General features: G+C 58.3%; 1 protein-coding gene across 2 annotated transcripts in view; it reads right to left on the bottom strand.

Moving 5' to 3' along the window:
* The window catches only part of KCNH2 (potassium voltage-gated channel subfamily H member 2), a 34,203-nt gene that overhangs the window by 3,655 nt on the left and 2,974 nt on the right, over positions 1-27,574 (bottom strand). The window contains exons 2-11 of one of the 2 annotated variants that reach the window (XM_017520501.2): positions 26,871-27,101; positions 11,090-11,254; positions 9,617-10,060; positions 8,842-9,053; positions 4,036-4,464; positions 2,954-3,341; positions 2,441-2,640; positions 1,682-1,934; positions 387-580; positions 2-86 (exon numbers count right to left, since the gene is read on the bottom strand). In XM_017520501.2, the coding sequence (XP_017375990.1) occupies positions 2-86; positions 387-580; positions 1,682-1,934; positions 2,441-2,640; positions 2,954-3,341; positions 4,036-4,464; positions 8,842-9,053; positions 9,617-10,060; positions 11,090-11,254; positions 26,871-27,101 (2,601 nt within the window). Of the gene's footprint in view, position 1; positions 87-386; positions 581-1,681; positions 1,935-2,440; positions 2,641-2,953; positions 3,342-4,035; positions 4,465-6,969; positions 7,481-8,841; positions 9,054-9,616; positions 10,061-11,089; positions 11,255-26,870; positions 27,102-27,574 lie in introns of those variants that run through there. The other variant, XM_017520506.1, reaches the window with a different exon arrangement.

Below are 27,574 nucleotides of genomic sequence, written 5' to 3'. Positions count from 1 at the left end.
CTGCGGAATGACAGCTTGCGCTTCCGTTGCCGACTGAAACCGCCTTCTAACTCCGCACTGCTGGGGGAGCCCGGGATCATGTTGGTCTGGAACCAAGATCAGCATCAGCGCTCTCCTGCCCCACCAGGGTCAGGCCCCAAGCTCCCTCCTTAACATAGAAAAAGTAGGGCTGGGCGCCCAGCTCTGGGGAAACACTTCCCTGCCCCCAAGTGACCTCTGCCCCAGACAAGGCCTGAGTTTGGGACTTTTGTAGCCTGCTCTACAATACCATTTGACAGACAGGGAAACTGAGGCAGAGAAGCATCACATTCAATGTCACACAGCGAAGGGGCAGCCACACAGCCGGAAGCAGGAGGACGGGGTCCAGCTCAGGACAGCCGACTCACATCTCGCAGGTTGAAGGTGATCTCCAGGCTGGACCAGAAGTGGTCGGAGAACTCGGGGTACATGTCCAGCACCTCCAGCAGGTCATCGCGATGGATCTTGTGTAGGTCACAGTAAGTGAGGGCCCGCACGTCCCCGTTCGACTTGCCAGGCCTCGCATACAGGTTCAGAGGCTCCCCAAAGATGTCGTTCTTCCCTGAAGGCCACGGAGAGGACAGGGAGCTCAGCCCTGGGGGGCAGGGGCATCCAGGCAGCAGGCACCTTCTCCCAGCATCCCCACCCCGGGCAGGGCATGTCCCCTCTACTGTGTCACCTGCTGGCTGGCCCCCAACCCACACAGCCAGGATGCCAGCCCACCCTCCCTCCTGGGAGGCAGGACAGTGAGTGCCAGGGGGTCGGCAGAAGGGGCCAGAAACCCAGGGTCTCCCAGCAAATGAGACCCAGACAGCAGGACTACCCAGACCCATGTCCCAGACACCCTCTTAGCAAGTCACTGCACCCTCGTAAGCAATGTTCTTCAAACCAAAGATCAGAACACAGCAGTGAATCAAAACCAGCATTTTTTTTTTTTACTGAAAGAACATACAGTAGTTTAGCTTAGCACAGCACAGAACAGAAATGCTAGAATGTACCACATGTAGTAAGGCCAAGTGTTACGTAGTGAAACTTTGATTTTAGTTGTGCGGGGGTGTGTATTTGTGTTTGTACAGAGCGGAGAAACAAAATCTAAAATGTCCTAACATAAACCATGGTTGAAAGAGTTTGAAATGTCTGCCCTGAAGCATGCAGGGTGAGGGAAGGACAGGCAGAGGGGAAAAGGTCCCCAGTGTGTAGACACACTGACACACCCACCATGCACGAGGGGTAGAAAGGAAGTGGGGAAGGGGCAGACCTCCCTTGGCTTTGGATATGTCAAGAGGCCAGGCAAGAGGCTGCAGGGAACTACATGGCCCTCAGTGAAACCAAATGCCCCACCTCCAGGTGAGCACTGCTTCCTCTACTGCCCAGACTAGAGGATCTAGATTGGAGCCTACTTTAAGGAAGCAAAATGTGTCTGTTTGTGGGGGATCCTGAAAGGAAGGAGAATGTGGGAACCCCAGAGTTCAGCACCCCTGCCCTCATGGGGCTCCTCTCCATGGCCCCGCTTGGAGGGCCTGAGTTAGGTGAATTAAAGGAGCCCAAAGACCCTGCAGGCAGTTCCAGGTCCATAGCCCCAGTGACTGCATATTCAGAAGGCTCAAGCCTCTGGAGGCTGCAGAGAGCATTTCCAGGCCAGTGCCCACCCCCCACCCCATACCCAGGATGGCCACGACGACGTCCCCCCGCAGGATCTCGATGGAGCCCCGGGAGATGAAGTACAGGGCGGTGAGCAGGTCCCCGGCATGCACCAGGGTGTCCCCTGGTGGTGCATGTGTGGTCTTGAACTTCATGGCCAGGGCCCGAAGGCAGCCCTTGGTGGCCCCTCGGAAGGGCTTGCAGTGCTGCAGCAGCGAGCGGTTCAGGTGCAGGCAGATGTCGGCCTGCAGGCACTCGGGGAAGCCCTTCAGCACCTGGGGGCGCGGAGGGGGTCAGCTCAGCACATCCTCCCTCGGGACCTCGACCCACACTCCACTTCACCATCCCACCCCTCCATGTCAGGGAAATCTCACCCTGCAGGCCTGGGAGATCTCAGAAGCATCAGGGGCCCAGTGTCTTGGAAAGGACCTGGGTTCCCACTCCAGCTTCACCACCCCTTACTGGGCACCCTTGTGTTCTAGCCCTTCATGTTCTTATTTGTAAGGCGTAGAGACCATTCCCGCCCCGGGCTGTAATAGGGGTTTAACTCCATCGCCTATGTGATATATAGCGCCTACCCCAGAAGGGGAGCTCTCCAGGGAAGGGGCTCCAAAGGCTTCCGTTTCCTCACAGGCAAAAAAGGGCAACATGCCTCCAGGGCCCTTCTTAGTACGGAAGGGACTGTGACCGCCTGAGACTTGCTTGCTGTGCCAAGAGGCTCCCCTCTGTCACCCGACTCTTCCCAGCCTGCCACCCACCCACCTCGCTCTGGTGGTCTCACCGCGTTCATGTCAATGCCGTTGGTGTAGGACCAGGCATGCTGGAAATACTCCTCGAGGCGCTGGCGCAGGGGGTTGGGGATCTGGTGGAAGCGGATGAACTCCCGCACCCGGAGCATCTGTGTGTGGTAGCGGGCTGTGCCCGAGTAGAGCCGCTGGATGATGGCCGACACATTGCCGAAGATGCTGGCGTACATGAGGGCTGAGGGCGTGGGTACGTGGGGCCGTCAGCATCTGCAGGGACCCCCCCCACCCACACACAGGGACCCTGCTCAGGCCCCGCACCAGGTCAGTGCCTGCCTCAGAGTCGACATGCCCATGAGATGCCCAAGTACATCTGCGCTCCAGCACACCCCACCCTTTAGCAGTGCCCGCCCGGTGGCCCGGCCCCCAAACCATGTCATCATAGTGGCCCCTGGAGCCTCTAAGTCCCAGGGGCCTCACTCTGGCTCAGCTAGCAGCCTCAGTTCTCTCTACTTGGGCACTCCCCGCCGCCCGCCTCAGGGCTCACTCACAGCCAATGAGCATGACGCAGATGGAGAAGATCTTCTCGGAGTTGGTGTTGGGGGAGACGTTGCCAAAGCCCACGCTGGTGAGGCTGCTGAAGGTGAAGTAGAGGGCTGTCACGTACTTGTCCTTAATGGAGGGGCCGCCCAGGCCGCTGCTATTGTAGGGCTTGCCGATCTGGTCGCCCAGGTTGTGCAGCCAGCCAATGCGCGAGTCCATGTGTGGCTGCTCCATGTTGCCGATGGCATACCAAATGCAGGCCAGCCAGTGCGCAATGAGCGCAAAGGTGCACATGAGCAGGAACAGCACGGCGGCGCCATACTCCGAGTAGCGGTCCAGCTTCCGCGCCACGCGCACCAGCCGCAGCAGCCTTGCAGTCTTCAGCAGCCCGATCAGCTGGGGGTCAGAGAGGGTGCACATTCGGTGGATGGAGCGAGAGAGGAGGGGAGGCGCTGCAGCCCTCTGAGCGGGCATTGGAGGTCAGATCCCCAAAGACTTCCCAGACCCTCCTCCTAAGAGTTGAAGCCTACGCTGGGCCCGGCACAGGTGTCTTATGAATCTTAGTGCCAGCTTTGGAACTGAGGGGTCGCCGCCCCCCATAGTGCAGATGAGGAAATGGGCGCTGATGGGCCAGTGGTCACCCTAGGGTACCTGGCCAGAACTCCCACCAGCTTCTAGGGCACTTTGTTGTGAGCTACAAAATAATTGCCCCTTGGGGTAGGTGAATTAGAAAAAAGGTGTCCTCTGTGGCCCTCTGCAACCCTTTGAGGAGTCTGTATGGAGAGGAGCATGGGTTTGCTGGGGTACCCACCATGCCTCTGCAGCTTCCTCGCCACCATGTCTCTCTCCCACTGTCTTTCTCTCTCTCTCTCTCTCCCTCTGTCTCTCCCTCTCGCTTTCCCTCTCTCTGTCTCTCTTTCTCTGTCTCTGTCTCTCTCTCCGTCTCTCCCTCTCTCCCTCTGTCTCTCTCTCCGTCTCTCTCTCTCTCTTTCTTTCTCTGTCCTCCTCACCACACCCTCCACCCCACTACCTTCCACCACCTTCCTGGCCTCTCCTCTCCCCCCGCCACCAGCATCCTTGCTGACCCCACCTCCTCGGAGCCAGAGCCGAAAATGAGCAGGTCGAAGGGGATGGCGGCCACCATGTCGATGAGGAACCAGCCCTTGAAGTAGTGGACGGCGATGCGGCCAGGGTGGCTGACCACCTCCTCATTGGCGTTGACGTAGGTGGTGCGGAAGTTGATGAGGATGTCCACGATGAACATGATGTCCACGATGAGGTCCACCACGGCCAGCGGCTGGCAGGCATAGCCACAGTCGGGAGCACCCGGGCCCTCTTCTGTCTCCTTCAGTAGGAAGGCAGCCGAGTAGGGCGTGAAGACAGCCGTGTAGATGACCAGCAGCAGGATGAGCCAGTCCCACACCGCCTTGAAGGGGCTGTAGTGCAGGATGGTCCAGCGGTGGATGCGCGGCGCCTGCAGCTTGTACTCAGGCAGCACGTCGGCGCCCAGGGACAGGACCTACACATGGGGAGGGTGGAGGCGTCGGTGAGGCGGGCCACGGGACCTCGGGGGACAGGAGCCATGATGGCTCCGCCGGGGCCAAGCAGAGTGAGGAGAAGGCCACAAAAGCTTCCATCAGAACGCCCACCCCTCAGCCAAGCGACCACAGCAAATGACCACCCCCAGGTTTGGGCACCATGTTCCCAAAATGCCACGCAGCACAGGACCTCCTGGCTGGCTCCAAACAGTTCCAACAGTTTCCGGCAGACATGCATGCAGGGCACTCGGCTCCCCACTGGCAATGCAGATGCGGGCCTGCTGCTGTGACTGCCCTGAGACACGGACCCACACCCCCAACCACGCACGCCGTAGTCTCAGGCCAGAAAAGGTTCCGAGGACTACAGCTCCCAGCCCGGGCAGCGGCCCCAGGAGCCACAGTCCCAAGCCACCGAGCAGTAGTCACCGCAGTTTTTATCAGCCCCTCTTCATGCCATGGGCCCGAGGACACCAGGCAACCAGTCTCGGGTGCCTTGGCCTTTCAGGATGGAGAAAGACCAGGACACTCCCACTCCCACTCCCTCAGCCCACTCTCCAGGCTCAGGACAGACCGTCCTCATCCTCCCACCCTCTTACAAAGGGACAAAGAAGACGTAGCCCAGCTGGGAGGAGATGGCACTCAATGTATACAGAGGGATGTCCACACAGGGACCACTCGGGGTGACACACGCAGCCCTGTGCCGCTCACACTCACACTCTGCCTCCTCCACAGACAGATGCAGGTAGCCATCCGGACCCTGTGACACGTGCCTCTTCTTCCCAAGACAAACTAGGGAGAGCTCCAGCCAGCTCCTCCATACCGTCTCAGAAGCCTCTGGGTCTCCCTCAGAATCCTCTCTCAGATGTGCGGCTCAACTCTAGAGTCCCCTCCCAAGTACTCCCTGCCATCCCCGGGCAGACAGCTGAACCCAAGGCCTTGTCCAGCCCCCATGAAGTCCAGAGGTGTTGGCCCTGCTTCCAGAAGCACTGGCTCCCAAGCCCCCACAGCCTCAGGCTCCTGGGTTGGTGAGGCCATAGTGGATGAGTCCCAAAGACTCCCATTCATATTCAGGCTGTGGTTGCCCAAGACACCTTCACAGATGGCACTGCTTGGACAACATCTCCTTAGATAACTAGAAATTAAGACAAGTCATAGTTAAGGATTTGACCACCCTGGGGTGGACACAGGGCCTCCAGAGGTACCAGATGGGCTAGGGGAGCAGTGGGGCCCGGGGCAGGGAGGGAACCTGTGGACAGGCTCCCAGGCCCCCATGTCTGCTCTGCCTGCTGTCCGAGTGTCCAGCTCCTTAAAGCAGAGAGCAAATGTCAACGGGTGGGTGGCCCTTCAGTGACCAAGTGGGGACTGAAAAAATAAATAAATAAATGACTGGCCAGAACACTGCTGAGAAGGTGGCAAAAGGTAGCTGCCCCTGGATAGGACTCTTCCCTACGCCTGAGAGGCCAAGCCTCTGGGCAAGGATGTCAGGACCACCCCCAACAGCAGGGACCCTACCCATGTCTGCACTCAGCATGGGCAACACTGCACCAGGGCACAAACTCACATGTGCATGGGGCACATCTCACCCTTACAGGGCCAGTCCCAGCTCTGCAGCCACCAGCTCACCTATGGCCTTGGGCCAGGTCTGTACCCCCAGCCTGTTGTCCTGAAGCTGGCTTGTTTAAGCCAAACCCTGGCTCCTCAGCTGTGGGTGGGAAGACTCTCACCTGTATCTGTCCCCTAACTGGAAAGAGTATATGAGCCAAGGCAGAGGGCTCAGGTGTGGGGTGGTGGGGGCAGGGGTGGATTCCCAGACTCAGCCCTGGGCCACCTCCCACTCCTCCTCTACCGTCGGGCCAAGCCTGCCCCAGGCTCTGATGGGAGAGCCGCTGCATGGCTCTAGGAGGTAACAGACTAGTGCCCGGCCCAGCCACCACACCTCGGCGGCCCATGAAGAGATAAGCCAGGTGCCTCAGCCCAGCGCACCCTCACCACCCACACAGTGGCTTCCACAGATTCCAGCCTCCTGGACCCCCAAAAACAGCACAAGCATCCCTTGCCCACAAGGGTCCTCCCCCAGCACACACAGCAAGGGAGTCCCAGCGCCTCCATGCCAGGCACTGCTGCCACCTGCCAGCTTCTCATGGTCCTGCCCGTGAGCTCCTTCTCCCCGCTCCGCCTCCCCACCATCCTCTCTGGGTACCCGTCTCATTCCCATCATCTCCCCACTTTGCATTTTTAACTCCAGGATTGTGAGCCATGGCAGCCACAGGAGAGGGAAAGTCCCGGCAAGGGAAACTCTGTGAGCCCAGCCTGGGAGGGGAAGAGAGCAGGAGCCAAGCCCGGACAAGCAGAGCCAGGCCCCACGGCTCCCAGAGCCTCCTGCTTCCCAGCAGCCCTCTCCCCAGCCTGGAGCCAGAGCCCTCCGGCTGCCACCTGCCTCAGTGCCCCGGCCCCGGAAGAAAGGGGAAAGGCCGGGGGTCACCTACCTCCTGGGCCACGAGGCTGGAGATGCGCACGGCCCGCCTCACCCGGCCTTGCTGGGCCCTGGGCCGCAGAGCCCCTGTCCTGCTCGCCTTCCCTGCTGGGGCCGCCATGGAGGACTTGGCTCCCCGCAGCCTGCCTGCCCTGGGGCCTGAGGGCCTGGCCAGCACCTCACCTGCACCCCAGCAGCAGCCCCAGCCCAGGCTGTGCCCCTGAGGCTGGCCGACTGGCAGCCAGGGCAGCCTCTGGCATGAAGCCAGCGTGGTTGGGGCTGGGCCCCGGGGCTGGGGTCACCCTGGCAGTAAGCGTGGGCAGCAACCTGCCTGGCTTGAGCTGCCCATGGCCCCGTGGTGTGGGCCCTGCTGCCAGGGTGCTTCGCTCTGCCCGCCCGCCAGCCCAGCAACGGCAGCACTCAGAACCTTGGCTCCTCCAGCCGGCCCCTCCTCCTTCTGGGTCCCCACCCCCACCCCACCACACTGGGCTCCCCCGCCCCGCCGGTGCCCGGCCAGCGGCCCCCTCCCCCGCAGCCCAGGCTCCTGCAGCAGCGCTCCCGCAGCCTGAGCCCTTCCCCCTCCGCCAGCAGCCAGGCCTGTCACCGCAGATTAATGGTCTCCCCAACACCCCCGCCCAGCGGGTCCAGTACTGAGCCAGCCAGAGTCAGACAGAGACACCCAGAGATGGAGAGACTGCCAGTGATTGGCAGGAACACACGCTCCTGCCGACACATACAGGCGCACATGCAGACCCACCACAACTCAGGGGCACACGCAGCGGGCACAGGAAGGCAGATGCCAGGGGCTCAGGTGGGAACCAAAACAGGCAAGGGAGGAGGGAGAGAGGGCTAGGCGGCCAGATAAGGGCCCAGGGTAAGGGGGAATGTTCTGGAGTCAAGGCCAATGGGCTGGAGACCTGGCGGGGACCCAGAAAGCCAGGAGGTGGGAGCAGGGCCAGGAGGCCACTGAGGGAGCTGCTCCCTCCCATGGGCCAACCCAGGCAGCTGCTATGGAAGGGGCAGTAGGGGACAGCTTGGGACAGGAGTCCCCCACATTATCCCAGCTTCTCACTCACTGCAGGGATCTGCACTCCTGACCCCCCAACCCCTAGCCCCCAAAGACTAGGATAAGGTGTGTGGTGGATGGGGCCATGGAACGGTCTCAGGTCCTCTCGCTACCAGGAAGACCCATAACCCAGGAGGGGACAGAAGACCAGGCTGGCTAATGCCCCGAGACTGAGGGGTCTTCTCTGGCCCAGGATTCAGGGACTTGACCCCTCCATATCTTTGTACCCACCCCCCCCCACTCCCCTCCCCATAGAGAAGAAAACATGCTTCTCCCATGCTTTAGGGACATATTTGGGCCCCTCAAGGCCATCCTGGTCATCCCCATAGGACTGGGGCCCACTCTCTGCCTGGCACAGCACCTTGGCCTAGAAGAATCAGGACCCTCCTGTCCTTGCTCTCTGTGGCCCCTTCTCATTTGAAGCCTTCCAGTTGGCTTGGCCCCCAGTCCCCGCTTCACACACCCTGCAGCCAGACACTTCATGTCCCTGAGGTTGCCTTCCCCTCCTGCTACTGGCCAGGCCCCCAGCATAAACTACCCTGTGCTCACCCTGTGCCCTGTAGGCACGCAGCTCATGCACCCATCCTCAGCATCTGCCGTCCCCAGCCCTTCCCCGGGTCCCTCCAGTCCCCTCTCCAGATTGTCCCCTCCCCCACCCCAGCTCTGGAATACCTCACCAACCCCAGCCCTCAGGTCTGCCTTCCTCCAAGAGGCCCTCACTGTCTAGCCCCCTCCTCCCTCCTCTGGGCCACAGCCCACTCCCACCCCTTCCCCAAGCTCCTCCAAGGTGAGAGGAGAGCCCAGCCACTGGGCACCTACCTGGGTGACCTTCTCGGTGACATTGTGGGTCCGCTCCTTTATCTTGGGTGCTATGATCTCACGGTCACTGGTGGGCGAAGCCAAGAAGGGGTCACCCTTGAGGTCCACAAAGTTGAGGGTGATTTGGGGAATCTTGCTAATGGTGCGGTAGCGCACGAGGTCCGAGTCTGAGGTGGAGTTGAGCAAGCCTCCACGCAGGGGGTGCATGGCCCCTAGATGGAGAGGCGGCATGGTCAGGCCAGCAGACCTGGGGTCCCAGGCCAGAAAGACCACCCACAGACCAGGAGAGTGGAGACCAGGGCCTGCACAGGTGGGACCATGGGGCACAGGGAGTCCATGGGGTCCACTCAGGAGACCAGGGGAGTCACAAGAAACAGGGGAGGCCAGACCCCACCCCACTTTGCCAGGAGAAACCCCTGGGACCAGGAGGAGGAAGAGGAGAGGGTCTGCCCCGGGATGCTGGCAGGCAGGGGCCCAGGTGGTGTTCGGAGGCCAGGCTCCTTTCCTGCCCAGGGCATCCCTACCCAGGCCTTCCCGGGACAGCCAGCTCCAGGGGCCCACCAGGGCTCTGGGAGTGGACGAATGTAATGGAATGAATGGACATTTAATAGCACAACAGACCACTTAATGGAATTAAATAAGTGCTTAATGGGATTTCCATCTCCCAGGCACCCAGGATGTCGTGGAAAGGTCGGAAGCCAAGGGCCGAGACTGCGGCAAGCCTGGCAGCCGAGGAAGCTGGGCTGGGGCAGGACGGGTCCCCCGGCGCCCTCACCGGTGCTGGCGTGGCGTGGTGGCGGGGGCAGCGCCCCGGGGCGCATGGCCTCGATGTCATCGGCAGACGAGGCGCGGCGCACGCTGGCGCAGCTCTCTCGGGAGCGCGTCCTGGCCAGGCTGCAGCTGGAGCCCGAGGCGTCTGGGTTGAGGCTGTGCGCTCGGGGCGACGGGAGCGGGCCGGGCGCGGGGGCGGGCAGAGAGCCTGGGCCCACCAGCGCGCGCCGCTCCTCCGCGGGCCCGAGCCCCGCCACGTGGTTGTCCATGGCCGTCACTTCATCCAGGGCCAGAGACTCGCTGCTGGGCGCCGCGGGCGTTAGGTCCACGTCCACCACCACGGCCCCCGGGGCTCCCGCGCCGCCCGCGCCGCCCGACCGCACCGACGACTCCCGGGCCGTCAGCGCCAGCAGCGCGGGCAGCTTCAGGCGGAAGGTCTTGGCGCGGCCTGCGGGAGAGGAGAGGCAGGTGGCCGCGGTGACTGCGAGCAGCCCGGGAGGGGGCAAGTCCTCCTTTGTACCCTTGGAACCCCAACTGCTGTGTAAGGGAAGGAGGGGAACCGGCATCCCTCCATCCCCGCTCCCATGCACAATAATTTGACCTCGGGTCTCAAAAATCATTCTAGAAGCCAGTCATCATAAACCACCATATCTGAAGCGACACTTCAGGGCGGATTCCATAAATCATCCCTGGCTCACACCGGCCGCTGGCTGCCATTTTAGACATGAGGAAGTGTGGACACAAAGGCGCCATGTCACACAGCCAGTGGTGCCCCCCACACGCCTAAGTGGGCAGAGCAATGCCAGGGGCCCTGCCCTGGGGGTTGGCATCTGCTGAACAGGTAGGGTCAGTGTTACTGACACTGTCATTTTAGAGTGTGAGAAACCGGGAGGCGAGCACTTTTGTCATGATGCTGAGGGAAAGCTGAAAATTACGCCATCCTGACGGAGGAGGGGGCTCAGAGCCTTTGTTGTCAAGGATAGTCCAGCCCAGGTGGACATTCCTTCCCTCAAAGCCTCTCCTCTGCTAGCCAAGACCCCCAGGAAATTTGGCCAGTCCATGGACAAGGATCAGAGGGCAGAAACTACACAGAGCTGAGTCCATGGACAGAGCTTCCTACTGAGCCGAGGAGCCGATCCCAGGTGGTCACCTGCACCACCCTGGGGCTGCTCAAGCCAGGCTGGAGAAAGGACCACTCCCAGGGGATGCTGGGATCAGAAGCCCATCAGGATAGGAATACCGTGCTATCCCACGCCAAGGACCTGGGATTCTGGGCCCTGTCATTCCACCCCTGTGTGTCCAGGGGAACCAGGCCACATCCTCAGGGTACAGGGTTCACTCTCCCACCTCCAAAGGACCCCCCTACCCAACCACTACATCCTCCCTTCCTGCAGAGCATTGACCTTGAGCAGTTCACAGCCCCAGAGAGGTGAGACCACGTACCCCTGAGCCTGCCCTAAAGCATGCCTACACTTACCTGGGGCCAGCCAGCTGGTGGGGGGGCCCCGGTGATTGGTGTCATGAGCCGGGGACCCCACCATGTCCTTCTCCATCACCACCTCGAAATTGAGGATGAACATGATGACAGCCCCATCCTCGTTCTTCACGGGCACCACATCCACCAGACATAGGAAGCAGCTCCCTGCAGAGTGGGAGGACATAGCCCCTTGGCACCAGTGCCCTCTCAGTAGGCAGAGCAGAAAGCCAGGCAGGATGGACCCTGGAGCTCAGGATGGCCCGTGTACTTCTGCCTCCCTGTATGGCCCTTCCTCTCAGGGACCTCCTGTCCTGATCCCCCACCCAGCCACCTGCCTGCCGCCCTCATGGCTCCCTCAATCTATCTGCCCCAGCTTGTTGCTGCTGCCTCCCTTGCCCCTGTCTCTGCCTCTGTGATTTCTCTAGCTCTTTCCCAGGTGCACTTTCTCTGACGCTGGCTATGATCCTCTCTTCCTCCATCTTTGATCTGGTTTCCTCCCCATCTCATTTCCTCATATCCTCCCGGCGCCTCTGTCTTTCCTTCACGCGAGGCACTGTAGCACTGAAGGCCATAGACTTTAGGCCTACGATCTCTGGGTTTATAGCCCGATTCTGCTGCTTAATCACTTATACTTTTTTCCCTAAATTATTTAACATCCCTGTGCCCCATTTTTTTCCATCTATAAAATGGGAAGAAGAATAATTTTTTCTTTTTTTAAATCTTTTTTAACTTTTTGACATAATAATTGTACATGTTTATGGGGTACACAGTGATGTTGCGATACATCCAATGTATAAAATTCTTTTCTCATGAGTTGTAAAGATTAACCATGTCAGCACATGCTGAGTCCTTAGGCAGTGCCTGGCGTGTGCTGCGCGCTGCAGACGGTCCCCTGTTCCTATCTGTCTCTGGCTCTGTTCTCTCTAGATTAGACCAGCCGTTGTGTCAGCTCACAAGCTAAGGACAGACGTTGAGAGCAAGAGTTTCAAAAGCTTTACAGCAATTTGGCAACACCACAATATCCACGCATGTGCTCTTGTATTTCACAGATGTACCAGCCTGTAACATATTAGCATTAAAGAAAGCTGATCCTTCACCAAAGAGTCTAAGAAGCACTGCTTCTAGATCTTTCATCTTCGGTTCGCCTTGTGTTTCTCCCGATCCTTGATGTTTTCTTTTCCAGTCTCCCTCTGTCCTCCAAAGCCCCTGCACCAGGTGAGGTCAGTCCCCCAGGCCAAGCACCCCTGGCCTCCCTCAGCTCCCTGTTGAGCACATGGGCCCCCACACACTTCCCTGCATGCTGATTTCCGAAAGAGACCCCTTTAGGCCAAGCACTCAGTTCTACCAAAGGCCCAGGTCAGAACCTCCCCACAGGAAGTCCTTAATGAAACCAGAAGGCAGTTAACATCCTGCTCCAGCTCCTCTATGGCCCCTGGGGACCCAGGCAGCCTCCTCATCTCCCACTCTCCCCAGGGAGTCTCTTCCTTCCTCTCAGCTCCCCGCTGCTCAGCTGTCTTCTCTGCCTCCCAGTGTCTCCTGTCCCCACCAAAGGGGACCTAGTACCTAGAGTCATGACCCCTAGGGCCAGCACTGGCCCATGGTGTCTGTGACAGACCATGCTAACAGGGAGGCTGCAGCCATGGGGGAGAGGCGAGGGTGATGACCACGAAGTCCCACTCCATCTTAGCAACCCAGCCCCCCGCCGCTTTTTTTTTTTTTTTTTTTTTTTTTGAGAGAGGAAGGGTCTCACTCTGTCACCCAGGCCGGAGTGCAGTGGCATGATCTTGGCTCACTGCAACCTCTACCTCCCAGGTTCAAGTGATTCTCCCGCCTCAGACTCCCAGATAGCTGGGACTGTAGCTGCACGCCACCACACCCAGCTAACTTTTGTAGATTTTGATAGAGATGGGGTTTCACTGTGTTAGTCAAGTTGGTCTCAAACTCCTGGCCTCCCAAAGCGCGAGGATTACAGGTATGAGCCACCACGCCAGCCTCTCCTCACCTTTCTACCTCCTAGAGCCTCCCTGGCTCACCCCTACTCCTGATCTCACACTCACAGCAGGGGTGACAGTGGTGGTGCTGTGAGTCAAGGCAGAGGTCAACAACCTGGAGGCAGTGACACCCCTGGGAATAGGAGCTGGTGCTTGATGCTTGTCAGTGAGGTCAAGGGGCTGCATGCTGGGGAGCCAGGGAGCAGGCAGGTGGGAAGCGCCTGACGCCTGGGAGATGCTGGCCAGGCTCAGGGATTCTAAGCAGCTGGGGATCCATCTAGGGGAATGAGGTCCTCTGAAACCTCACTAGGTGAAGGGGCTGGCCAGGAACTGTCCGCCCCACCCCGCAGCCCTTCCACTCACCACATCCCAGACCCTCACAGCTCTGTCCGAGGGCCCTGAGCTCAGGGGCTCTGTCTGGGTCTCCCTGCAGCAGCCACGCTTGTCCCCTGACCTCCGGCCTCTGACACATGGTTATGGTGTTGGAAGCTGCAGGGGGCTGGGCCCAGCTGGAGACCATTTGGCACCCAGACAGCCCGCCTGGAGTTTATGCCCTAATATGGTGATGGCCGGCGCGGCCTGAACAGGGACGTGCCTCACCAGGACTGAGGAGAGGCCGGAGACCAGGGAGCCTTAGCACAAGAGACCCCAGCAGTCACCCCAGGGACAGCAGCCAGCCAGGCCCTCAAACCTCAGTCCTCACAGGGAACTCGCCTAGAGAAGTCTACAGTCTGGAGCCAAGATGACCCCAACCTTCAGAGTGGGCTGGAGGCTCTGTCCCCAGTATAGGGCCCCAGAAATTCCAACCTCGAGACCTTAGCACCCCGTCCCCTCTTCAGCTCCAGCTGCTCAGCAAGAGAGGTCAGAATGGCATTCTGAAGCCTACCCAGTCCAGGACCCTACATCTCAAAACTCCCCACTGGGGTCGCAGAAACTCTAGGTATATGCCATCTCACAGCACAAGTCCGTGCCCCACACCTGGACACACACACACACACACACACACACACACACACACACACGAGAGAGAGAGAGAGAGAGAGAGACAAAGACAGAGAGACAGAGACAGAGAGAGAAGAGAGAGACAGAGAAGAAAGAGAGAGAGAGGAGAATCTGCTGGCCCTCTTCCTTTGATGAGATTCAAGAAACTTTTCCTTTCAAAATAACCCTGTCAAAGGCCTGGTTATTCCAAAAATGTGAACTGGAGCCCTGCCTGATGGCGGGGGCTGGGGCGGGGAGATCTAGCGATTGTCAAGGGGATGTCGAAGGAAAGAAAGCTGGGACCCCAGACAGGCCTGGGCTGTCGAGGCACTGCCTCCAGCCACACTCCTGGGTCAGCTTGGGCTTCTGTGAGCTGCCACATCACCTGCTCCCTGCTCTTCAGCCAGGTCCCCCAGCCAGACCCCATCCCACCGCCAGCTGGGTTATGAGGGTTGGGAGTCCCTTCATTTGCGCTGGCGCCCACCTATTCCAGAACCCCAGGCCCTTGCTCCGCTCCCCTCTCCCTCGACTCACCCTGGCTTCTGCCACGGCCCAGCTCCCCAGGGCAGAGCCAAAGGACCCGGCTCCCCAGGGGGCCCAGCTCCCCAGGGCAGAGCCGAAGGACCCAGCTGCTGCAGGCTGCAATTCCACTGAGAGCCACTCTGTGGCAGGCACAGCCCACACTCCCGAGGCAGCCAGCGCTGGGCACTCTCAGGGGGCAGCCAGGACGGGCAAGGAGGACGGAAGGGTGCAACAGGGGAGGGGTTCCCAGTCTCAAGGAAGGGGGCATGGGCTGTGGATTCGAGTGGCCTCTGCGCATTGCACATGAATGACGTTGGGCCAGTCACTTACTGGCCCAGAGCCCTGGGGCGCTCATCTTCAACACGGGAAGACCCGGCCCACCCCCTGAGGCTGTAGGGGCGAAATGGCCTAAGATATGTGAATCTCAGAGCCTGGCTTGAAGTTTCCATAAGCCTGAGACAGAAGAGAGGCAGACAAGCGTGGAGGAAGCTTAGCAATGAGAGACCCCAGGGCCAGCCTGGCTCATATGGCTGATGCCAGAACAGTCTGTGCTGGCCCCACTCCCACCCCAGCCTCAGCCCCAGCGCTGGCTGAAGGCCCCTCAATTTGGGTGAGAATGTTCCCCCTGCCTGGCCCAGGCCTGCTTCCAGGCCCTCTGAAAGGGGTGGCACCCAGGGATGCAACCATCCCCGCACAGGCTCCAAGGCTCCTTACAACCCCCGTGCTTTGGGGCCCAATGGCCCGGGTGAGGCAGGCAGCCAGCCACCCAGCAGGCCTCCAGAGGCCATGCAGCTCAGTGCAGAATGGGAGAGCCAGGCCTGGACGCATTCCCAGGGCGGCAGGTACAGCGCCATCCTGCCCCCACCAAAGGTCCCCGTCATTTCTGAGAACACCATGCCACCAACTTGCTTTCATTTGGTGCCAGTCCACACCCAGCAGTCTACCTGGGGTGGGGGTCATTGTCCCTGCCCATCATCCCAACCCACCCGAGGTCAGGGCCTCCACCCAGTTCCCCACCTCTGGGCAACCCTGGCCTAGGCCCGGCCCCACTTGGAGCCACACTTGGCTATGGCAGGGACAGGCCTTATCTCCCATGTCAGCATCAGGTGGGGAGGAGGAGGCTGCAGATGGCCCTGAGAGGCCTTGGGCAATGTCCTGGGGTCAGAGTCTCTGTGCGCTCCTCTGTAAATGAGGTGTCATCACAGCTTCTTCCCAGGCGGCTCCACCCAGGCCTCCGCAAATCACTGAGCACATCCACTCATGGGAAGCAGTGAGCCACCATGACCAACAAGACACTGAGTGCCTGCCCGCAGTGACCACCCCCCGCCATCCAACAGGACCCCAGCTCGGTGCACAGGGCAAGAGGGAGGAAGAGAGAGCAAGCCAGACAGGCAGAGGAGCCCCAGGGAGCCGAGCTGCTCTCCCCAGCCATCGGGGGTCCTGTGCTACCTCTCTTCTGCTGTGGCTGTGGGCAGGTCACCCACCTCCCTGAGCTTCAGGCTCCCTGCAGGTACTGTGGGGACAAGTGGTTCCTGCACTGGGTGCCAGATGAGATGACAGATGGCTTTGCGGAAGCATCCAGAGCTGGAACAAGGCAGGGTGCTGGGTCCCTGCAGGGAAGGTGACCTCAAGGAAGCAGCCATCCTTGCCCTGGTTGCCTCCCTGCCTTGCTTGAAGCTGGAGGAGCTGTGCCCGGGACAGGCCCAAAGTCACGCTGAGGGCAGGGGGCTGGGGCTCCAGTTGGCCCGTCCGCCCCAGGCAGAGAGGCTGTCTCCGGAGCAGCAGCCTAGGGCTGTGCAGTGTCAGGTTATATTTAGCCTGGTGGCGGCGACAGGAAGATGCAGCAGGAGCCGCTCCTGGCAGGGGGCCACCGTGTCACTAACACAGCTCTCATGGGCAGCCAGGGGCCTAGGAAAGGCCAGGGACATTGCAGGCCCAGGGGACAGATTTAGAGAGCCCAAGAGGCCAGTCAGTGAATGAGAGAAAGAGAGGGAGAGAGACAGAGATGGCGGAGAGAGTGTGGGTGTGTGTGTGCGTGCGTGCGTGCGTGCATGCGTGTGTGTGTGTAAAACCTAGAGAGAGAGAGAGAGAGAGAGAGAGAGAGAGAGAGACCAATCCTAAGCTCCTGCCTCCAGAAGCTGGGAAATGCAGGGCAAGGTTGAGGGGTCCTAAGCTCAGACCCTGACCCCACAGAAGCAGTATCCCCAGAGAGGCTCCACCAGCCCTTCCAGCCTGAGACCCAGCCAGCAATCTATGGGATCATTTATAGGGTCCTGGGGGCCTCTGTAGTCATCTAGATCCATCCAAACCCACTGCATGTGGCATGCCTGAGCCACCTCTGCCCTGGACCACAGTAACGGCCTTGGGAGAAGAGCTCTCTGCAGAGAGGCTCTGGATCCCAGCTCTGCCTCTCGGGAGGTGCCTGAATGGGAAGTCCCACCCCCTGCCCTCCTGCTGAGAAGCCCTGGGAAGGTGAAACAAGGGCAGGCTGATGCCGGGAAGCAGCTCTCCATGGCTCCCTGCACAGGTGCCAGAGTCCCCTGCAGTTTCGACCCAGCTTTAGCCCTTCCCTCCGACTCCCCGTGGTCCCCACCCTCTTCCCTCCAACTCCTCCACACCTTCTAGAACCCCCACCTCCAGAAAGCTCTCCTTGACTGCTCCATCTGACCCACATGGACTCTGCCCTTGGAGCACTCTTCCAAGTCAATGTCCCTTGTCTAGAAGGCCACTGTACACCAGCCGGGCTCCCCCTCCACCCGATCCAGAGCCCTGAGGCCAGGGAAGGACCGGCAGTTGCAGAAGGACCGAGGGTGGACTCAGGGGTGGCGATCTGCACTCATGACAGGTGGGGACAGGCCACGTTCCCACCCTCTCAGCTCTCCTCCAGAGCCAGGGGCACAGCCCACACTTTCACCACTGAATTTGCCCATTTCGAGCTGTGATGCCCTCCAGCCCAAGTCTGGGCAGCCAACAGAGCAACCATGGGAGTTGGAATTATGGTGCCTTTTGATGAAGCAAAATTCAACCTGGTCATCAGTTTCATGGAACACAAGAGGCTGACTACCTAGGACCCCAAGAGGAGGTGGGGAAAGCAGGAACTGCACAAGGTGTGAGGCTTCTGATCCTCAGTCCCCTTCAGCCCCCGCTTCACTGTGACCCCACACACAGCTGGCCACAGGGCAGTGAAGGTGCACACAGCTGCCACTGGCCACCAGGGGACACTGGGGTCTCCTCCAGTGAGTGGTCTGTAGGCTTCTAGGTCTGTGCTCTGTCTTAGCACCCAGCATCCACCAGAGAGCCTGGTAAGGCCTTGATAAAGCCCTGTCTCAATTCCAGCTCTGCCATGGGTCACAGCTTAACCCAAGGGTTATAATTCCTCACTGACACACACACACACAGGACACTGTGAAGCACCAATGAACAAACATGAGTGCCAATAAAAAGCCCCCAAAAAGTCAAGTGGAACATTCGAGCATCAAGACACACCACAATGGCCGGGCGCGGTGGCTCAAGCCTGTAATCCCAGCACTTTGGGAGGCCGAGGCGGGTGGATCACAAGGTCAAGAGATCGAGACCATCCTGGTCAACAAGGTGAAACCCCGTCTCTACTAAAAATACAAAAAATTAGCTGGGCATGGTGGCGCGTGCCTGTAATCCCAGCTACTCAGGAGGCTGAGGCAAGAGAATTGCCTGAACCCAGGAGACGGAGGTTGCGGTGAGCCGAGATCGCGCCATTGCACTCCAGCCTGGGTAACAAGAGCGAAACTCCATCTCAAAAAAAAAAAAAAAAGACACACCACAATGATCCAAACATAAACAGCAAAAGCTGGCATCGTTTGCAGATGACGGGGTCACCTGCCTACAGACCCCCAAGAAATCAACAGGTAAACAATTAGAACTAGTTAGATCAGAGAGTACAGCAAGGCTGCGAGATACAAGATCGGGCTGCAAAAATATAGAGCATTTCTCTACACAAGCAATTAGGAAACACAGTCAAAAACAATACGTCTTTTACAATAGCAACAAAACCTCTGAAGTATCTAGAAATTGACCAAGAAGGCACAAGAACCCTGTTGCAGCAGTGGGGAACGGGAAACAAAATTTTAAACAAGCAAAAACACACAGAATTGATCTGGTAACTGAAGAGACAAACCAGGCTCTTGAGTGGGACAAATATAAAGATATCAGTTCTCTCCAAATTAATCTATAGAACCAAACTAATTCCAATCAAGAATCTAGTGGGTGTTTTCTTTCCAGGAATTCAATAAACTTTCTCTAAAGTTTATGAAGAAGGGAGTCTGGGCGCAGTGGCTCATGCCTGTAATCCCAGCACTTTGGGAGGCCGAGGCGGAGGATTACCTGAGGTCAGGAGTTCAAGACCAGCCTGGCCAACATGGTAAACCCCATCTCTACTAAAAGTACAAAAATTAGCTGGGTGTGGTGCTGCACGCCTGTAGTCCCAGCTACTCAGGAGGCTGAGACAGGAGAATCACTTGAACCCAAGACGTGGAGGTTGCAGTGAGCCGAAATCATGCCACTGCACTCCAGCCTGGGCAACAGAGCAAGACTCCATCTCAAAATAAATAAATAAAGTTTGTGAATAAGAAGGGAGATCCACAGATAGCTATGTCAGCCTTTAAAAGGCAGGATGTGGCACATATACACCATGGAATACTATGCAGCCATAAAAAATGATGAGTTCATGTCCTTTGTAGGGACATGGATGAACCTGGAAACCATCATTCTCAGCAAACTGATGCAAGAACAGAAAATCAAACACGGCATGTTCTCACTCATAGGTGGGTGTTGAACAATGAGAACACCTGGACACAGGGAGGGGAGCATCACACATTAGGGTCTGTCAGGGGGAAATAGGGGAGGGACAGCGGGGGGTAGGGAGTTGGGGAGAGAGAGCATGGGGAGAAATGCCAGATATAGGTGATGGGGAGGAAGGCAGCAAATCACACTGCCATGTGTGTACCTATGCAACAATCTTGCATGTTCTTCACATGTACCCCAAAACCTAAAATGCAATTAAAAAAAAAAGCAGGATGAAGAGAAAGGACTCCCCTCAGCAGATGCTAAGGCATATGGAAGTCTATAGGTTTTTGTTAAGCTAGTATCAAAGCAAGAGCCAGTAAATAAATATTTGGAACAGAACAGAGAGCACAGGGACAGACCCATGGCTATGTGGGAGATTAACCTGATAAAGGCTCTCCCACAATTCAGCGGAAAAGAACAGACTGTTTACTAGATGCCTTGGGAAAGTTGGCACATTACATGGAAAAAATAAAGCTCGATCCCTACTTGACACCACATACAAGGTAGGCTCAGGACGGATTATAGACCTAACTGAGAATGGTAAAACAATTAAGAGAACAGAAGAAGAAGAAAATGAAGACCCTCTGCAGCCTGAGAAGGGTGAAGAATTTCTTCAAGAGAACATCAAAAGTACAAACAAAACTAAAAATTAATGAAGTTGTTTGCAACAGCATTAAGTATCTTTGTTGGATAAATTGAAGAGAGACTGAATGGGAGAAGATATTTACCATATCTCTTTCCAGTTCAACAAAGAACTTAAATCTGGAATACACCGAATGTTTAACAGTATGCATTTGTATTTCTAGAGTACACAAGCAACTCCTGCAAGTCAACAAGGACAAAAGGCAGTGACATCAAAATTAAAATGAGCAAAGGGCATAAGCAGGCAATTCACAGGAAAGTAAACCCAAGAGGCTACCAGGCCTAAGAGATGCTCAGACTCAAAAGAAATCAAAGGAACGCAAATTAAAGCAACAAGAAATCACTGTCACCTATTAGATTGGCAAAATTTAGAAAGGTGGAGAATGTCAAGAGTGGCAGAGACACAGGGGTATGGGAATCTGCAGCTCTGAGAAGGAGAGTGATGACAGGCATGGCATACTTAGTTAAGTGTCCACATGTCTCACGATCCAGCAATTCCACTCCTGGGCGTGTATCCCACAGACATCCTCACCTAAGTCCAGAAGGGACCATATCCAAGGATACTCACTACAGCCTCATTGATGGTGACTGGGAGTTGGAGACATTCTGGGGTCCCTCCCTGGGACAGTGGGCAGGTGAAGCGTGGCGGCCACATGCCACAGAATCCACGGCTACAGACTAGATGTTGAACAGCAACCCAGTGGGACTTAAAGCAGATTCCCAAGTAAGAAAAGCGAACACCAAAATACAACATATAGCACAATATCATTTACATAAATTAAATCTATATGCATATATCCAGACAAAATACACATTTGCAAGAACATATGCAAGCAACACATTCACAGTAAGTACATTTGAACGCTTGCCTGCGGGGAGGGTAATGAGACTAGAGAGTGAGATAAAAGGGAAAAGAAAAAAATCAAATGAAAGAGAAAGGAAAAAGCAATAAGACAAATGCTGTGGTTTAAATTATTTGGAGAACAGGCAGGACCTGGGGCCAGCAGCAGCCTGGGGGGCAGGAGGGGGAGAGGCAGACAGGGTGCAGGGTGAGGTGAGGTGCACCATAGCAGCAGGGGTGCTGAGGCCCTGGGTCAGGCTCATTTCCCACGATTGCAACAGCACAGTGCTGCAGCCACTTAGGTGACGCCCAGCTTCATGGTGAGCAGAATGAGCTCTGGCACTGCGCGCTGCTTTGTGGGTGTCTGTCATCTCATTCCAGGAACACCCTCACACCCCAAAGTGCATCAGGGACAGGTGCTATGATCCCACTCAGCAAACGAGGAATGGAGGCTGGCAAACCCCAGCTAGAATCCAAGTTTCCTGAGGCCCTGAGCCCATCATGCCCCAGGAGGTCTCCCTGGGCGCAAGAGAGCAGGCACACTGGCACTGCACACTGGGCAGGGAGGGGACAGCTAAGCTCAGGTTCCCACTCTGGCACCCACCAGCTGGGTAAACTTGGGCAAGCGCCTCAGCCTTTCTAAGCAAGAGCTTCCCTCCTGTGAAGTGGCAGAGAGAAATCCTACCTTTCACAGGGCCATGAGGACCACCTGCAGTAAAGCACGGTTCCCCCATTTGCAAACTGTAAAGTGCGGTCACAACAATAAAAGTTGTGCTGCTGGGCACGTGGCATCACCCCCACCTCAGCTGTGCTCTCTGCGGCAGCTCTAAGACTCTGTCCCCCTACCCCATACTCCTCGCTCCACCTCTGAGGGTGAAGAGGCTGGGAGCCCCCAGATGCTCCTGTGCCGCACAGTGTCCTCCACACGAAGCAAGGCTAGAGGACTCCCAGACACAGCAAGTCTGTAACCAAGCTGGAAACGGCTGCCAAGTCACCTGATCCCAGGAAAGGCTCCTGCCCACCCTGTTCATTCATTTGTTCAGCAAACATGTGCCGAGCTACTGCTGTGCACCGAGCACGCAGGTACAACAGAGAACAAAGCAGATGGGCTGCTCTCCCCCATCGTGGAGCTGGCAACCTAGTCCGGGGAGATGGACAGGGAACCTCCTCTGGCACTGAGACCTCATCCAGGACTGTGGGAGGCGGCGGGCCAAGGGGAAGACGCTGCCTGGCTCCTAAGGTGCTTCTCATCCTAGATAAGTGCCCAAAAAGGAGAGGGATTCATCTGAAGCCAACCACAGGCCATAGCAGAGAGATTGTTATGGGCCCCAAGACGTGGAGGGGACTTTAGGGGAGCCCCACCCTGCATTCATCACCTGTCCCAGCACCCCTCCCTCCTCTGCTGACCCTCCTGCCCATGTTGGGAGGGAAATTCTGTTAAACTCCCTCACACTAAAGGGCTCAATATTTTCTCTATACAGGGAGGGGGCAATGAGAGAGAATGTGTTTCTAAAGAAAAAGGAGCATTCTAAATGCAGAAGTTCTCTAAGGGAAGAGTTTCAGGAACCCTTCTTGGAACCTTGAAAATCATGCCACCCAGGAAGCCACCTCTGGGCAGAAAAGAGGCCCAGTCTCCCCCCATCTCACAACCCCAAGCTGGCCCTTCTGCTGCCCCATGGCTCCCCTCCCCAGAGCCCAAGGCCACCGTCAAACTCTGCTCCCATCCCAGACAGCTCTTCACAAATATTTACATAGCTCCTCTCGGGGGCTGCAGAAGACGAAACACGGAGAAGCCACCGTCCGACGCTCTCCAGACTCCAGGATGGGTCGAGGAGTAGACAGCACCCTTCAATCGTGTCATGCCTGCCTCACCCATGGAATGGGACCAGGATAGGAAGACCCTAGCCCCAGCAGAAGAGGACAGCTGGCCCCAGCTCGGGAATGATCCCCGTGGAGCCCCTCCAACAGGCCTCTGATCCAGCTGGAGAAGGGAAGCATGGAGCGAAAGTGCTGAAGGGCAAGAGGCAACTGGCTCAGAGGCAGGGCCCCCACGGACCCCTGCACCCCCACGGACCCCTGTGCCCCCACCGACCCCTGTGCCCCTGCGCCCACACCTGGCAGCCCTGCAGGTTCGCCTACTCAGCCCTGTCTCCAGGCTCACCAGGCCTTGGCCAGAAGGATAGGAATACCCCTGTCCCCAAGATGAAGGGCACTCCCCTGATAGCTTCAGTCCCGCAGGAAAAGTGCTCACGTGTCTAAGCCCCATCCTCCTCTGGGATCACTCTGCTCTGCCTCCTATCTCAAGGAGACAAAACCCACTTACGCACCAATCCCTGTCCCACCTGCCTTCCCAGCCTCAAGGCCTCCCTTCCAGGAAAAGCTTCTTTCATTCCCCGCTCAGGCCTAGGGGGCTGAAAAGAAGCAGAGTGGGTGTCTGAGCTGGGGAGGGGTCAGCCATGAGGGAGGAGGCGAGGCATCACTGAAGACAGGACATATGGCCTTGGGGGATGTACACGGGCAGGAGGCCCAGAAGAGTGGGGCTGATCACAGGAGGTACTGAGGGTTTCAAGGCAGTCTGAGGTTTGAGGACTGCAGGAATACCTGGAAGGCTGGGGTCCGAGGCCCAGGACAGAAGCGGGCGGGTGTGGGGGCCACCCTGGGCACAGTGCACTGGGGAGCAGTCCTGGATGGCAGGTCCCCATCCCCTCCCCACAGCCACAGCATCAGCTGTTGCAGTGGGGGCCCTCTGACCCTGTTACCATGGCAACCGGCCTGCAGCTGGAGTGGAGAAGCCAATAGACTCTTCTCCAGAGACACCCCCATCCCCACCCACGCACAAGCTCCCAGGGACACAGGGACATAGAGCCAGGCCAGTTGGAGGTATGAGCAGCCAGACAGAGCCTTCCACACAGGGGCTCCGAGGGACAGAGGGGGCACCGGGACGAGGCAGAGAGGCAAGGAAGAAGGCTCCGGGGGTGCTGAGGCGAGGGAAGAAGAGAGGCAGAGGCATCAGGGAGGAGATAAAGACCAAGGGACAGAGAGTCAGCCAGGCAGGCAGGAGACAAAGGCAGGGAGACGCGGGGAGCGGGAGAGGATGCACACAGTCAGACTGGCTGAGCACTGCGGCAGGAAGGCAGGGAGCAGAGGCAGGAACGAAGAGCAGAGAGGATGCAGGGGACAGAGAGACAGGACTCTGAGAGGTCTGGCAGAGGAGGAGCCACAGCCCCCATGGTGATGTAGGAGCACAGGTGTGGACCCAGCCGGCACCTGCTGCCTGGGCCCTGGGGGGATGTTACCACCAGCCAGCCTCACACCACTGGGCTCTGCCCCCAATTCTACCTTCATCCCAGGCCTGATTTCAAGGGGCAGTGAGTCCCAGGGACTTCATGTCTTTCCTTCAGCCCACACTCCCCCAGGCTAGCCTCCCCACCTCCCAGCAGTCCCAGCAACTAAATAATGGGGCTGTCTGGCTCCAGGCCCTGACACTGCACAGAGCAAGGCTAGAGGCACCGACACAGCACAGCTGTCCACGGTGGCGCCTGCCAGCAGAAGGCTCCACCTCCTGCCCCACTCCCCCTCCCTGGGGCTGGCTCAGGCAGAGACCCTGAGACAGGCCTGGACGGAAACAAGGGGTGGTACAGGTGTTCCTCACCTCCACCTCCCTGCTGGGCCCACGTGTGAGTACACACACAGGCACGCACGCAGCCCAGTCCAGGCCCGGGATCACTGGAAGGACTGAGTGTTTCAAGGCAGAAGCAGCAGAGGCTGAGGAAATCTGTCTGCATCACCCCAGGCCTAGAATGCCAGGATACATGGGGTCCTAGGTGGCCAAGGGCCAGGCCAGCCTGTTGGCCAACAGGAGACACCTTAGCCCCATGGAAATTAGGTGGAAGTGAAGAAGGGGACAGGCAGAGATGGCTGGCGCAAGGTTTTCTGGGTCACAGCCCCATTTGGAGTCGTAACCTGGAGAGGTGACAAGTCTGAACGTGGGCAGGGGATCTGGGTTCTAATCCCAGTCCCTCCACTAATTCACTGGTCATCAGACCTCTGCTTGAAGAAGGAGGAAGCTCCTTCTGCCTGCAACTCGAGTGAGCTGGATGAGGTGATCCCACAATAACTCCTCTGCAGAATGGGGCCCATGGCCATTCTCTCCCAAAGGGGCCAGCCTAGGCCAGGAGGGAGGGCCAGCTCCACCTAAGAGCACTCCACATATATCACAGCCAAAGCAAAGAGCCCTCAGCCCCCTGCTGCCAAGAGGCCAAATCCCCAGCACAGCTACATCCGCAGTGGGACTGGCACGGTGTTTACAGGGCATGGCCAGTTGCAGGCACTGTCTGTGAATGCTCAGCACCCTTGTGAGGGTCCAAAGTGAGGCACATCATCCCAGAAGTAGAAACAGGCTCAGGGAAGGCCACCAACTTGTCCAATAGCGTATAATTTCTGGCACTGTCTTAGATGCAAACCCAAGACTTACAGGTTCGTATTTTTCTCGTTACACCTGTGGTAGAGATAACATACAGCATACAGACAGACCTGTAACTACCTGCTGTCATTCTCAACATATGACAGACAGAACAGAGAAGACAGGGCTCTGGTCAGACAGACGTAGGCTCCGTCCCAACTCTGCTATTTTCTAGCTGTGTGACTGTGGGGAAGATTGCTTAACTTCTCTGAACTTCGGTTTCTTCATCCACAAAATGAAGACAATGGTAGTGTCTACCTCCCTGGGTTGGGAAGAGTGCATGAGATAAGAGAGGTAAACCATTTGATCCAGTGTCTAGCCCCTAAAATCCAGCCACTGCCTTCAGGGTTTGAGTCTAGTCTCACAGCCCCTGCCTCCTGCCAGTTAGAACCCTGATTTGCTGTGAGAAAACCTTCCACAGGGTGCAGGGACCGTGCCCCCTCTAGTGCCATCCAATGATGCCACAGAATGTGCACACCTGCAAAAGCGTGGCCTGCAGGATGCAGGGCTTTGCAGGGCCACCCCGGCCAAACCTGAGCACAGGGGGCTGAGGCATGGGGCTGGGTGGCCTGGTCCCACACAGGAAGCAGAGCGTGCTCACTGTCTACAGCAGACAAGCCCCCTGAGGGCAGGAGCATCCTCTGTCCTGCCCATCTCCAAGAGCCTAGTGCCTGCCAGGCTCACAGGGGTTGAGTAAATGCTACGGGACACACGCTAGGAAGCAGCAGGGTTTGCACGTGTTCTAGACCGCCTCTGCAGCCAGATTCTGCCTGCTAGACCCCAGCCCTCCTGCTCTGCCCGCCCTGAGCAGAGCCCACCCCAACAGGGCAGTCTCCTTGTGGGAGCAGCCCCACCCCAGGATCTGTTTATCCGCTCTCCGGAAGCCCAGAGCAGCTGTGCTGGGGGAGGCGGTGGCTGAGCAAAGACACCTGGCGCAGGAGAGGGTGGCAGGGCGCGGCACTAGACCGCTGAGACAAAGGGAACTGAGGTTGCAGGGAGACACACTCACCTCCCCCAGGTGCTGCTGAAGTGCAGGGCAGGACGAGGGCAGCAGAGAGAGCCAGAATCCTGCAGCCCTCCTTGGCCCCTCCCTCCGTGACATCTCCCAGACCTGTCACCTGGCGGTAACTGTCCTAAGGTAGCTAGGGACCTGTGGCCGGAGGTCAGCGCCCAACCGCCAGCCTGACCTTTTACCTCTATCCCCGCACGCACCTGCCCTCCCAGCTCGGTCTAACTCAAGTCCAACTTGCTCTAGGCACCCACACCTGCCCAGGGAAAAAGGAACAAGAAGCACCAGACCCACAGCCTAGCAACTCCTTTGCCCCCTTGAAAACCATCTCAGCAGAGTAAGGTGCAGGCACCAGAACCGCGCCCCCCAACCTGGCACACCGCAGGGCCCCCGCCCGCGTCACTCCCCTACAGAACCCTGTCCGGCCTCGGGCCGTTCCTGCCCCCACAGCCCCGCGCGCCTTGCCCTCTTGACCCCGCCCCTCGCCGTGCCCCGCCCCGGCCCGCGCCTACCATCTTTCCGGTAGAAGGCGATCTCCACTTTGCGCTCCTCGGCGCCCAGCAGTGCCTGCGCGATCTGCGCGGCAGCGCGGCGCTGCGTGCGCGGCCCGTGCAGGAAGTCGCAGGTGCAGGGTCGCTGCATCACCTCGGCCCGCGAGTAGCCGCACAGCTCGCAGAAGCCGTCGTTGCAGTAGATGACCGCGCAATTCTCCACCCGAGCGTTGGCGATGATGAACTTGCGGCCTGGGGGGAGCGGGGAGGAAGGGGTGCGTGAGCGGGGACCCCAGCCTCGGGGACTCCCAGCCCTTCCCCACATTCTCCACTCACACTTAGCCGCCCGGGGACTCCCCGCCACAGGAAGCGTGGCCGAGACTGGGGTCCCCAGCAGGGGGCGAACGCAGCGGTGCGTGTGCCCCGACACAGGTGCCTGGCAGGGCCTGACTGTGCGGCGCGCCCCCTCCTCCTCCTGGCCTGCGGGCTGGCTACATGGCTTCCCCCAGGCAGGCTGCCAGCAGCCCGCCGCCCCCTCCGTACCCGAGGCTGAGGCCAGCCTGGCGGGTGTCAGCAACGCGTGTCGGCAGCCGCGGCGGAGGGATAAACACTGGGCCTAGAGAGGGAGCCTGGGAAAGGCCAGAGATGGCGGCCAGGATTCCCTTTGCATGGGCTCTCTGGATTCTGCTTTTAATTTCCCTGCTCTCCAGGCTGGTGGGGGGGGG

This window comes from Cebus imitator, unplaced genomic scaffold (genome assembly GCF_001604975.1).
Source record: "Cebus imitator isolate Cc_AM_T3 unplaced genomic scaffold, Cebus_imitator-1.0 Scaffold20, whole genome shotgun sequence".
NCBI classification, from domain to species: Eukaryota; Metazoa; Chordata; class Mammalia; order Primates; family Cebidae; genus Cebus; species Cebus imitator.
Note: the sequence above shows the minus strand (reverse complement) of the source record. Positions and strands in the feature narration are given on the sequence as shown.